Source organism: Oppia nitens, unplaced genomic scaffold (assembly GCF_028296485.1).
Source record: "Oppia nitens isolate AA-2021 unplaced genomic scaffold, nextdenovo-longstitch-racon4-pilon3 scaffold28_pilon_pilon_pilon, whole genome shotgun sequence".
In the NCBI taxonomy this organism is placed as follows: domain Eukaryota; kingdom Metazoa; phylum Arthropoda; class Arachnida; order Sarcoptiformes; family Oppiidae; genus Oppia; species Oppia nitens.
This window is the reverse complement of record NW_026533208.1, coordinates 290,400-304,240: the sequence shown is the minus strand read 5'-3', so window position 1 is coordinate 304,240 and position 13,841 is coordinate 290,400. Positions and strand designations below refer to the sequence as shown.

General features: G+C 25.7%; 3 protein-coding genes across 3 annotated transcripts; 1 reads left to right on the top strand and 2 right to left on the bottom strand.

Moving 5' to 3' along the window:
* The first annotated feature begins 2,448 nt into the window (after positions 1–2,448).
* On the top strand, positions 2,449–4,595 carry LOC128954626 (phenoloxidase-activating factor 2-like). The gene is made up of 6 exons (XM_054300229.1): positions 2,449–2,527; positions 2,718–2,869; positions 2,964–3,061; positions 3,168–3,276; positions 3,608–3,797; positions 4,270–4,595. Exons 1-6 carry the CDS (start codon positions 2,449–2,451, stop codon positions 4,593–4,595), a joined length of 954 nt encoding a protein of 317 aa, XP_054156204.1.
* Positions 4,596–5,022: 427 nt separating this feature from the next.
* Positions 5,023–7,938, bottom strand: LOC128954625 (phenoloxidase-activating factor 2-like; the record flags this gene model as incomplete). The annotated part of the gene is made up of 8 exons (XM_054300228.1): positions 5,023–5,166; positions 5,491–5,537; positions 5,707–5,782; positions 6,159–6,264; positions 6,472–6,746; positions 6,935–7,224; positions 7,299–7,412; positions 7,540–7,938. Coding segments are annotated over 8 exons (1,431 nt in total), but the record flags the coding sequence as incomplete, so codon positions are not given.
* Positions 7,939–10,680: 2,742 nt separating this feature from the next.
* Positions 10,681–13,622, bottom strand: LOC128954522 (nicastrin-like). The gene is made up of 8 exons (XM_054300110.1): positions 13,478–13,622; positions 13,276–13,374; positions 13,025–13,148; positions 12,658–12,940; positions 12,433–12,568; positions 11,464–12,363; positions 11,232–11,383; positions 10,681–11,142 (listed from the first exon to the last, which is right to left on the bottom strand). The coding sequence occupies exons 1-8, from the start codon at positions 13,587–13,589 to the stop codon at positions 10,801–10,803; spliced, it is 2,148 nt and encodes a 715-aa protein (XP_054156085.1). The 5' UTR covers positions 13,590–13,622; the 3' UTR covers positions 10,681–10,800.
* Positions 13,623–13,841: the final 219 nt, after the last annotated feature.

Sequence of the window (13,841 nt, the reverse complement as noted above, 5' to 3'; positions counted from 1 at the left end):
GTAATGTGTGCTAAATTATATAGATTTGAAATTAAATAATAATTATCATCAAAAATATTTTTATTATCTATATATTTAAAAAAAATAAGTAATAACTAATATAGTTATGTGTAAACACACACACACACACACACACACACACAAGTAAATAGTTGTGAATAATTAAAATAAAACATTATATATATATATATATATATATATATCTATATATTTAGGCAACAATTAAAAGGGTGTGTTGTTTGTTGTTGTATATGAAATTAAATGGGTTGTAAATATTTTTTTAATTAATTAATTATTGTAAATAATTATTTTTTAAAGATTTACACCAATTTTTTAGCTAGATCATATTTTTTGTGTTACGGAAATGTGATGTCATACTGTAAAAAATGTCAATATATATGGCTAAATGCACTTTAGATAATACATTAATAGTGGGTCAATGGCTGTATAATCAATGTTTAAATATACCGTTTATACAGTATTATATAATATTAGCCAATGTTTTATAACCTAAATAATAAATCTCTCTCTCTCTCTCTCTCTCTCTCTCTCTCTCTCTCTCTTTCTAAACTTTTTTTTGAAAAATAGTGTCCACAAAATATTTATTTATTTTGATAATTAAAAAATTTGGTAAGCAATCAACATTTATTTGTTGCTAATTATTAATTTTGTATTATTTCAAGTGATTACAATAAGTGCAATAATTTATTATTGCCAATAAATGATTTAGACTATTGGAAAAATACGGTTTTAAAAAAAATTATTACACAATAACTGAGTTAAAATTGATTTCAATAACTAATTATTTTTTTTATAGATAGAAGTTTTAGTATATATATATTTATATATATATTTCTTATATGAAAAAATAATTAACTATTTTATTTGTTATTATTATTTATATAAAAAAATTGTTTTACATTTTTCAAATAAACTAATCAATGGCTGAAACTTTTTATTTTTTAAAAAATCGCTTTTAATCGTTGTTTAGATGTATTGTTCAATATATACTGTATATACATTTAACATAGTATAAGAAAAATGTTAGTTATTGTTATCCATAAATCAAATTTTCAACAACAAAATTGCTGATTGTTTTGTTGGCCTCACAATTTAGAGAGAGAGAGAGAGAGAGAGAGAGAGAGATTGTATGCACTTATGGCGGGCACTGATAGACCCGATGACCCACTAATTGTATTATTATTATTATTATTACAATTATTATTTGTTGTTGTTATACGTAAAGCACACAACAATTTTATTTAATTTTTAAAGTTTCAATTTTACTTTTGAAAACAATTTTTCCGCTAAAATATTGAAGTTTTTTCCCATTATTATTATTATCATTATTACATTAGACAACAAAAATTATTTTCCATAATTTATAAAAAAAAACTTTGTTATAATTTAGTTATATAACTATTAGAATTATCTAATAATTATTTTTTGTTTAAATTAAAAATTGTGTGTAAATACTGTAATGGTATTTTTTTAAAAGAAATATTAATAATATATTTAAATATATAATTTAGTTAAAAATAAATTTTTTTAATTTCAAAACTATGTTTGACTACCATATAGTGAAAACACTATTTCAACAAACATTAATATTTTGTTTATCATTATTATTATTGTTGACTAACTTAATAGAGTGTGAAAGTAAGTAATAATAATAATAATAATAATAATTTCTATTTAATATAATTTTTATCTTTTATTATTTACATATTTTTTTCCAGTAATTATATTAATAACATTACTTTACTATATAATCAACTTATGCAAAGTATATATATATAAAAAAATTTAATTTAAATATTAATTATAAGTTTTAGGAAACTGGAAAATGTATGACTCATTCAAAAAATATAAATAAATAAATAAATAGTATTTATGTATTATATAATCATAGTGTCTAATCTTAAATAATAATATTTAGATATAATTTTTAGATAAAACTAATATTTATATAAACTACTACTGTGTGTAAATATATATTTAATATAATTTTAAATGCGGATATTTAATGCTTTAATTTAATGGTATAATTAGATAACAAATTTTTTTTTGAATTTTTTTCATAATTTACACTTTAATTGGTTTATAAAGATATACATAACTAATAAGGCAAATAATATATATACAGATATATTAATATAAATTTATATATATAAAGTATATTTAAAATATTATATTAGTTAATTATTTTTTATGCCAAAATTTTGTTTGCCTAATATTATTATTTTTTCTGCTAATCAATTAATGTTAATATTAATGATGTGAAAAAATCCCCGAAAAAATTTTAGTATTTTTAGCTAACATTTTATATATAGAATATATAAATATATATATAATTAAAATAAAATACTTAATTATATACTGTACTGTATTTTTCTAAACTTATATCATATATAATATTATTGTATAATAGATAATACAGAGGACTTGATGTGTAAATGTATGGACTATTGGCAGTGTGTGACCACTGGAGGACAGTTATACTCGTACTGTGCGTTCAGTAATGAAGGTAACAATTAATTAGTTAATTACTATAATTATATTCAACAAAAAACAAATAACTATTATTGCATTTTAAAGTCTGTCTATTAATTAATTAATAATTATTTAAAAAATAATTTAAATCATTTGCAATTATCAACTCATCATATAATTGTTTTGTCAATTATTAATATATATATATATATTTATATATATAGTTTGTTGTGTTAACATTAATGAGACGACACTGACCTATGATGACAGCCTAACTGATGATTATAATACAAGAATATTATCAGAAAATTGTGGTAAAAAAGAGTTTGACTCAAATATCGACAACTTTGCCGAGTTTGGTGAATGGGGTTGGCATGTAATGCAATACTTTTTTATTAACTATTATTAACTAAATATTATTATTAACTTTAATTAATTACAATATATCTAAAAACCAACCCTATATTTAGGCGGCAATATTAGTGGCCGACCAGGACTTATACTTATGCGGCGCTGAACTTATTGACCAGAAATGGCTGTTAACTGCTGCCCATTGTGTCGACGACTTGTAATTAATTTTTTTCAAAAAAAAACATTTTCTATCATTTTTTTATTTGTTAATTAATTAATTGACTGATAATTAATTAATTAATCTAAAAAAAACTTTTTATCAGAAAACCAGATACTCTGAAAGTAAGAGTCGGTGAATATGATGTGTCGACCAATAAAGAGCCCGAAATACATGAAGAATTACCAGTGAATGACATATATCTTCATCCAAATGTATGTCCCAAACAAAAAACCAAAACAATTATAAGATATGATTATTAAATAATTGGTATATTATTATTATTATTATTATTATATATATAGCCGTATATGTCGTGTATATTTTGTTGTTGTCGGTTACTATAAAATATCATTTATATAAATCATTTAATTAGTTATTGTTTTTTTTAGATTATATTTTTCTCATACGAATGAATTTAATTGAATGGATTAATGAATGAATGAATGAATGAAAACAGATATAAATAATCTATAATTATATTGTTTGATAAATAATATTAAATTTTTTTTAAATTTTATTTGTTTTGAAAAACAAAACAAATAGTTTGATAACAAAACWCTTGTCAATGACATCGCACTGATTCAACTGAACCGGTCGATCACTAAGAGACCAAACGTTAACATTGTTTGTCTGCCAAACAATGACACCTTTGCTGCCGCTGATGATGACGACTATAACAGCCAATTGATGGACACCAAGTGTTTCATAACTGGTTGGGGAAAGAGAAATGAAAGTATGTCTACAAGTATTTATATAWATAAAAATAACTATTTTTTAATTAAATTATTTTTTTAAAAAAATTAAAATTAATTAATTATAAGTCATTTATTATTATTATTAAACAGAATTTAAACAATTATAATGCAAACAATTTACTAAATTATAAACAAACAAACAAAAATAATTAATTTAATTAATTAATTAATATATARTACAGTAATAGAAAAAAACTATTATTTATAGGAGATATCATTTAATTTTTTTTATTTACTATTTTAAGTTATTATTAGACTAATTATGATTAATAGTACCGTAAATAACAACAACAATAATAACAAATTAAAAATAAATTGTTTTATATAAATATTTTATTATTTTTAATTATTTTTATAATTGAATAGTAATTAAACTAAAAATGACAATTAATTAATTTATACTAAAATTAAATTAAATTAKATAATATTTTTTTTGACTGAAAATAATAGGAGACGACTATTCCCGGGTATTAAAGGAAGTGGATGTTCCCATTTGGAACCGAACCCAATGCCAACAGTCCCTGAGCGTACATTTAGGGGCCAGCTATCAGTTTCCCGATACGGCCATATGTGGCGGCGATRTCGGACACGACGCYTGCGATGGCGACGGCGGCGGCGGACTGTTTTGTCCGCACCGGGGATTGTGGTATCAAATCGGTATCATTAGCTTCGGTATCGGTTGCGGCCGTAAGGACAGTCCCGGTGTCTATACAAAAGTTGGCTCGTATTTAGATTGGATTTATGAGACCATAACTCCCCACTTAAGATCTCAATGAATAATTAATAAAATTTGAATTAAATTAATGTATTTATGAATTTTAAATTTATACTTTAATTGTAATAATTTATACAATATTATTTTTTTTTTTGTTAAAAAAAGTCATTTAAATATTTTTTATGTGTGTGTAAAACTATGTTGTTTTTATATAATTTAAAATTAGTCATAAATTTGTTTTTTTTTATTTAGATATAATTTGTTTTTTTAGTTTAATTTAAMTTATTATTATTATAATAATAATACTGAAGCATAACATTAATAAATTACAAAATAAATGTGATTACAAAATGAATATATTTATAATTTATATATATAATGAAAATTTTTAATTTATAAACTTTTTTTTAAATATACATATTTTAATATACATTGCAATACGGGTATACCATTGACACCATTAGTGCTAAAAATAAAAATAATATTTATATATATATATATTTTTCGTTTAACTCATTTGTGGCCAATAATCCTCAATCGGTTGACCCGTTTGTTTTGTAATCCACGGCAAAAATTGTGAGACTTTAACATAAACTCCGGGCACACCTGGCTTTCCGCAGTCAATACCCCAACTAAAGGCACAAATTATTATTATTATTATATTAAATTTAAATTAAATTTAATATTATAGTATAGCTTATATGTTTTTGTTGTTGTTTTACTGTTAATTATACTGACAAATGATTAAATGGAAATTAATGATAGTAAACAAAAAAATATTTATTTTTTTGATGATAATCTCAATGGTATCACMAAAAAAAAAAAAAAATAAATTAATGATAAAATAATTGAGGGGGGGCTCATTAACAGTTCAAGAGCACAGGGATATGTAAATTATGTGGCTTTCTATAGAAATTATAGACACTATAGTGTATATCAATAATATTGACACTTACGCCACGAGTCCGGCCAATGCATAGGTACCGTCACTCCGGTAGCAGACCTTTATATATACAGTATATAAATGATATAATAATAATATTGAATATATAATACATTATTTGCATCATTATTATTGTTATTATATATRTATATATTTAAATTGCTTGACAGTCAATACATCTCAATTTTATGATAATTTTTTTTTGTTTTAGTTTAGTTTAGAGACTTACAAGAGGTCCGCCTCCATCTCCCTTACAGCTGTCGACCCCTTTCTCACCTCCAGCGCATAAAAAGCTATCGTGAAGTCTACAGACAAACAAACAAATAAAATACAATTTATTTTTATACAATAAGAAAAATATTGATATATTAAAAATATTTAAAAAAAACAATTTATAATACTAATATATTGTTTCATATGTACACATATATCAAATAAAATACCCATATTTTCCATCAACACAAAAAATTGATATAAAAAGGGTATGTCAAAGGGGGAGGGGGCTATTTTCAAGACATTTAATTTCAACTCTACCCCCCAGTGACTGTACCCCCTTATTGAGRCCCAGTAAGTAAACTGAACCGTTTGAATTGAAATATCATATTTTTTTAGRTTGTTGTTGTTATTATTGTCTCAACAATTACATAAACATTTATAAATATATATATATGGTTTTAATACCTGAAACGATTGCCCAGTCGTGTTTGTCTTAGTGCTGTTTGACAGTCATAATGATTGAGCACCGGTAGCTTTACTTCCTTTAAGATATTTGAATAACTGCCCCCTTCTATATAATGAAAATAAGTTTTGATGTGTTAATATTGTTGGGAGAAAAACATTATATATATATATTTTTACATTTATTGTAAATATAAAAATGACAAAAAAATTATAATAAATTATTTGATTTTTTTGTTGTATTTCTATGGTTTCTTATATAATTTTTTTAATATAAAATAATAATAATAATCAATCAATCAATCACTATCACTACTGTAAGCACTTTTACCCCAACCGGTAGTCACGCAATCCATGCCATCAAAGTTATCCTGAGTGGATGTCGGCAAACAAATGCTATCGATATGGGGCTTGAATTCAACTTTTTTGTTTAGTGTCAATACGGCGATGTCGTTCCATAGGCTACCGTTCCTGAAGTTCGGGTGCATCGCAACCGATTCGACCGTATAGTCTTCGTGTGCGTAAAATTCGTTGGTATGYTGKGTATCCCATTCGCCCAAACGGACTACCAGTTCATACTGTTTGCTATAACTGTTTGTTTGTTTTTTAATTGTTGAAAAAATATATATATAATTTTAAACAATCAAAAAAACTAAATAAAAGTTATACCGTTTTACCCTAAATACATAATCATATTATATTTATAAAAAAAAACTAATTATAGAATATACGGGACAGGTATGTGAAAGTTTGGACAGTATGTGTGTATAGATACTCACGCATAGGGAGCCACACAATGGACAACCGTTAGGACGTGTTGGTGGTCGATAAGTACACCGCCGCACTGAAACAAATTGATACCGTTTTCCACTTTGAGTACGGCCGCCATCCACGGCCACTCACCGAAATCGGATTCGCCTTTTGCATCGGGCGACAAAATTCGCCGATTAATACCCGACGGGTTTCTGATACCGCACTGATGAACGTACGGTTTAGTAGTGGACGCCTCTGTCGGGTCGCTACAGCATACGTGAAATGTACCGCAAAACGGGGGCTTATAATTGGCGTCCTTTTAAAACAATAAAATAAATAAATATATTTTTTAACATTAATGACTTTTTAAAAAAAGCGGATAACTCTTACCAATGGGATCTCCTTCTTTGGTATCTTTCGCGGATCAATAATACCGGATCCGTCGGTTATAATGTTTCCGTCGTCGCACTGATAGTATGGCACACATATGCATCCGTTGGCACCCTTTTTTTATTAGCAATCATATCAATACAGTATTTTACAACTAATTTAGTATTATTATTATCAGATTATAACTTTAAAAATTTWATATAAAATACAAGAAATTTTATCCCAAAATAAAAATTCATACAATTTTTTCGTCCGAATAATTCTTGACTACTTCTTCATCGTTTTCATCATTTGTTTCGTCATTTTGTACTGGTTTCGGGTCATATTGTTTTGGTGGTGGCAGCGGCTGTTGTTTGTTTTCGGGTACAATATCTACCGGTTTCTCAACCACTATAGTCGGCCGTTTGTTAGCACCGGGAGGTACACCAGCGTCTTCATCATAACTGCCCGGCTTAGAGTCGCCGCCGCCGCCGCCCGGATAGACATTTATGATTGTATCGTCTCTATTGGACCGACCGTTTAGCCGCCTATTATTATTATTATTATTATTGGGGTTAGGGTTGCGGTATCGTTGACTTAGTATATAATTTTGTTGCAAACATATCAATAGCAAACATATTGATATGCTATTGAAAATATTGAATGATAATTGTAGTTTCATATTTTTTGTTAAAAAAAACTATATTTTCTCAAATAATATATTTAAATATATATATATATATCAACAATAATTATTATACATTTATTAATTGAAAAGTTATATTTTTATTATAATAATAAAGAGAAACTTATATATTTTATATGTTTGATTGTTTTTAGTTGTTTGATATTACTTGTATAACAAAAAAACTAGTAATAGATTTATATATATATATACTGAGTATATCTATATTATTAATATATTTATAAAAGGATGGGATGTATTACCCATACAAAGGATGGATTATTATTACTACTATTGTTATCATTATTATTATTATTGTTATTAAGCCATCAAAATGTTTRTATATATATATATGTATTGAATTCAAGGTTTCTTTCTATGAAATTATTACAGACAAAACAAAAGTTATTCAACAAACAAAAAAAAACTAATGCAAGAAATTCCTAATAACTTTAAATTACTTATAAATAAATATATWTATATATATATATATATATATATATATATATATATATATATATATAACTTATATTAGAAAAAAAAGTTTGAAACTTAAGTTATAAAAATTACTTCAATCACGTCATACCATTATATACCATACTATAGTATAAGGTTATACTGTATATATCAAAACTAATTGGTCTCAACCTTAATGTTGGCATTGTTTAGAAAATTTCACAACTATTATGATAATATAAAAAAATTTAGCTAGTTAAAATTTACTATAGTTAGCACAAAAAAATAATAACAAAAACAAAATTAATATTTAAATATATATTTTAATTACACTAATGTACAATTAATTTATTATATATATATATATATATATACTGTAAATATATATATATGATATAATATTATAATATATAATTAACAGAATAATATTAATTGTTTTGTGTTTGATTTATATTAATTATAGTTATATGTAAATAAATGATTTGTAAATAATAAAATGACTCATTTTAAATAAATAATAATAATTATTATTATTATTTCACAAATTAATAACTATAGTTAATTAAATGTACTGTACAAATATAWWTAAATTTTTAGGTAATTTCCATTTTTTATTAATTTTATTATTAATTAAATATTAATGTAAATTTTGTTGTTGAACAATCAAAAATTACTTACATTATTTCTATATGCAAATATTAAACAATTAAATTAGCATATTAAACAATTTTTGTATCGTACCGAAAAAAAATCATTATTATTATTAATTTTATTTTTGTTTGTAAAAAAATCAGATAAACAATATAATTGCCAATGTTACTAAATATAAACAAAAACAAAATAAGTTTTATTTAATATTTTTCATTAATATTTATTATGCAAATTAGTAGCAATAAAAAAAACGTGTTGAAAAAAATCTAATCCTAAAATTAATAATAAAATAAATTGTTGGCGAAAATATAATTTTATTAGTTATAGATAAAGTGTGATTTAATCCATAAAATTATTTTTTTTTTTTTGTGTAATAGAAAAATATAATTTATAACATAAATGATTCAATACTTCCGATTACCGGTAAAAAAGAAAAATTTCAAATATAAAAAACAACATTTTGTTAGTTAAATGTTATTATAATTTTTATTAATTATATTTACAAAATTTCCATATAATTTCCATCTATTGTAAATAAATGTCACATATTTTCATAAAAAAAATATTGTTATCTCAACAAAAAAATAGAAATAAAACAATGATTTATGAATTATGTGTTAATTTATTTGAAAATTCATTGTCAATATTATGCCGATAAATAATAACCATTAGAAAGTTATAACTAAAAAATTATATATTATTATTAAGTTCAATATATTTTTACTATTATAGTTTTATAATTATAATAAATCATTAAATTATCTACAGTCTAATTAAAATATTGTTAAAAATAACCTGTATTAAATCAGTAAAAATAACCATTTATTACACAACAATGGATCAATGAGTTTAAAAAATTAAAAAATAAAATCAATGTCTAACAAAAATTATATATTAATATGAATTTTTTTCAAACAATTAAACATTATTTTTTATTTATATATATATATAAATTTATATTTATTTATAACTTTCTTAAAAATATAACTTTTTAATTTACCGATAATTTTTTTGTTAGTTACTAAAAATAGGATATATAATAATAATAATACCATAACTATTGCTAATCAATTACATCAATATATTTATTGATTGATTGACTGACTGACTGATTGCGTTAAACAATCTTATTGTTAGAATTAAACATAACTATATATGACAATAATAAAGTAATAATAATAATAATAATAAGTTAATAATAAATAAACTGTTTTTTTCAGTTAAATTAATTATTTTTAACTCATATTAATAGGACATGAAATTGTATGACCAGTTTTTAAGGGTGGGGGAGAGGAGGGGGATTTATTTGAAATATTTATACAGATTGTTTGACACTAAAAATATGATAATATCTTGCGATTGCCGATGTTATCGCTGACCAACCGATATCTAACCGAAATAATAATAATTAAATCACATTATTTGATTAGTATTATACATTTATTTATAATAAAAAAATTTATACAAATCAATCAATACTACAAACATGGAGTTAAATTAATAATAGTTATTTTTTATTAATAAATTAAAAAAAATAAGTTAACTAATCAATAATTTTTTTTTAAAAATGACAAAATAAGTTATTATTATTATTGTTGAGTAGACTACTAATGATGAGGCAATTGACAAATAATTTATGAAATGTTCAGTTATATGTTATGTTATATAATAATTTCATAATTATTGGTAAAAATGTGTAAACATATTACACACACACACACACAGGTTTGGTTAACAGCCAACTGGTAGTGATTGTTGGGTAACAATGGAGTCGATAGATGTCTCAAAAAGTATCGGCGATTTCTTGTCCAAAAAGTATAATAATATAAATGATGCGAACGTAAAAAATAAGCCAATGATTAATGTTAGCCATTGTTGTAGAGGACTGGGTATTATAAATAGACGAACGCTAGAGCTGGTCCATCGGCTCTCAGTCCATGTCGAGTATAGTTCCGGATCGGTTACCACTCCTTGACTTAGAAAAGCCGGCGAAACGGCTTCGGTTTGAAAGGCTTGCGATCTAATACATACACCGGTACCTGTCGGGCCAGATATCCAATAGTAGTTGAATTTCTATAAAAAACAAAACAAAAAAAAAAATTATCGGTAATTAATGTTTTATGTAATCATGTCTTTCATCGATTAATCGGGAAGACCCTAACCTTTGACTCTTTGTTGTTCTGTTCGCACGTACTTTTAGTATCTGTTTTGTTTGTGTCGCTAACAAAATAAGTTAATAACGAATGTGTRTATATTCGGTAGAGATTGGTTGCCGCCGACACACCCACATATGTTTGATAGGGACGTCCGATTTCTATCCGTGTGTGTGAAAAAAATATATTTWAACCCATAATTAAAACAAACAAAACAAAAAAAAAAGAGAGATTTACTAACGGTCTGGAAATTTTTGGTCGGGACTGGAAACTCGTTTAAATAGATCACAGTATGAGTTATTAAGATAACAGTCGAGCATCTCTTTGACAAGTGTCTGGTTGGCCACTAGATCTGGTCTGTCCTTTTGTGTGGCCAAACGATAGACAACACGCGCTACAGTTGTCGCTATATTAGCCAATCGTTTGGCAAGATTTGGATCAGTTATGTTGACATTGGCCCAGTCGTTGTCGTCGTGCATACTGTTGTAGAACTTATTTGTATACTCTTTCTGGTGATTGCTTAGCACTACTCCTGTCAAGTCTTTATATTGCTTATGAAATGTCTGTAACGATGCCGGCGGTAATGGTCGACCATCTTCRACAGCATCGACAGYAAGATCGGCACTTTTGCCACTATCTAYCAGCAATTGTCTTAGTGTTTTGAATCCGTCGCTTGAATTRACATTTTTATGAATCCAAACAGTKTCCGTATTTGACGGATGCGGTGCCAATTGATTSAGTTCAATAAAATGTGAAAACTGATTGCCACGTATTTGAGCCAAATCGGTCTCCGAGTCGTTCTTTACGGGAAATTTACCAGAATTCATGTCGAATAGTACACGACTGGAACCAATGTAATCGAATGCTTCGCCATCGAAGAATGCAAACAATATATTCTTGCCATTTGTTCTTTCYTTTTGAAACTCTTCTCTGACATCATTGAGAGTTTTGGCTACTGCTAGAAGTGTTACAACACCGGTAATGACAGAGTCGGCACCGGGCGATATGTTGTCGAACATAGAGTACGAGTCCAGWCGGGTGGCCAACACAATCAGYGAATCTTTTTCGATTGTATCGTTTTTCGATGTCCACAATAATGTCGAAAATATATTTCTTCCGCCCAATGGATCGCAATATAAAACTRTTATWAAAATTGTTATTAAATTTAGTTTTRTTTTTATATAATTAAGACATTAGGAGTGAGACATACGCGGACTCAATGAGTATGACTGTGTYGACAGATCAGACCGTCTGATACATGTCTTGGAATCTTTGGCCGCATTCATAGCTGAGTCCAAATGTAGGCCACATATGGGATATGACGGTCCGCCAAACTCTTTGAAACACTATTTTATTTTATATAATAATAAAATCATTCAAATTATTATTATCATAATTAACTTTAAAAAAATCATACAAATCCACAAATACATACTTTTTGAATGTTAGTGATATCAGTGGTATTTTTGATGGCAAATATAGGGAACGGCCAGTCCTGATACATGAGTCCTGTACTGTGCGGACCATCTATTAGATTCCATTCCTGTTGTTGACAGTGACGAAACTTTGTGTCGTTGACATACAAATCAAAGCCATCGTTAGGACACGACTGGTCATCAGTCAAACCCGTCAACAACGACCTATTAGGCGATCGCACGTCCAGTACGACAACACCGCTGACCCTATCGGCCGACTCTTTGAATCGCAATAATGTCTTTCTGTGAATGAAAAACACAAAAACAATTATCTCAGTGTAATCTCAGTGGGACTAAACTAATTATCATTTGAATATGGTTACATACAAATTCAAATGTCTTGGATAAATAGCAGCAATATATGGATCAAGTGAGCCACTGGTSACCACATGATCGATATCTTTGTCGTCGTCGACAATATGAACAGTACCGACATTACCACCTTCTTTGGCTGTTAATCAACAACAACAACAACAACAACAATAACATTAAGTCTAATGATATATATATATATATATATATATATATATCAATGGCCAGATTGTGTGACCATCGATGATGGAAAATAAATGGCTTACAATTGCATCCGATCTGATGGCTTGCACTCAGTCGACGAAAGCAAAAGAAGTCACTTTCAATTGATTTATATATCTTTTGTTTAATCCGATCGCCGTTTGCTAAATCAATAAAATTAAATACAATTTATAAATATTATTATTATTATTATTATTAATCAATCAATTGATATATGATATCAATTATAATTAGTATACTACTTACACATTGACATCAAAATACATAAACATAWWAGCAATTTGATTGGCAATGTCTTCATCATTAAATTGATGATAACTGATGGCAGCAATAATTGATGACAACTAATGGTAACCATATTTTTTTATGGATATATATATCACTTAATTTAATCGTTAATTATATGATTAAACTTCAAAAAACAGTTGTCATATAATAATAATGTATTTAATTATTTTGTCTCTAATATCATATTTAATATTTTTTTTAATATATAAAATAATTAATATTATAATACAATTAATATTATAATTATATCATATATCAGTATTTTTGTTGTTGTTGTTATTAGATATGATATGAATCACTAATACTACTAAACTTTTATGAT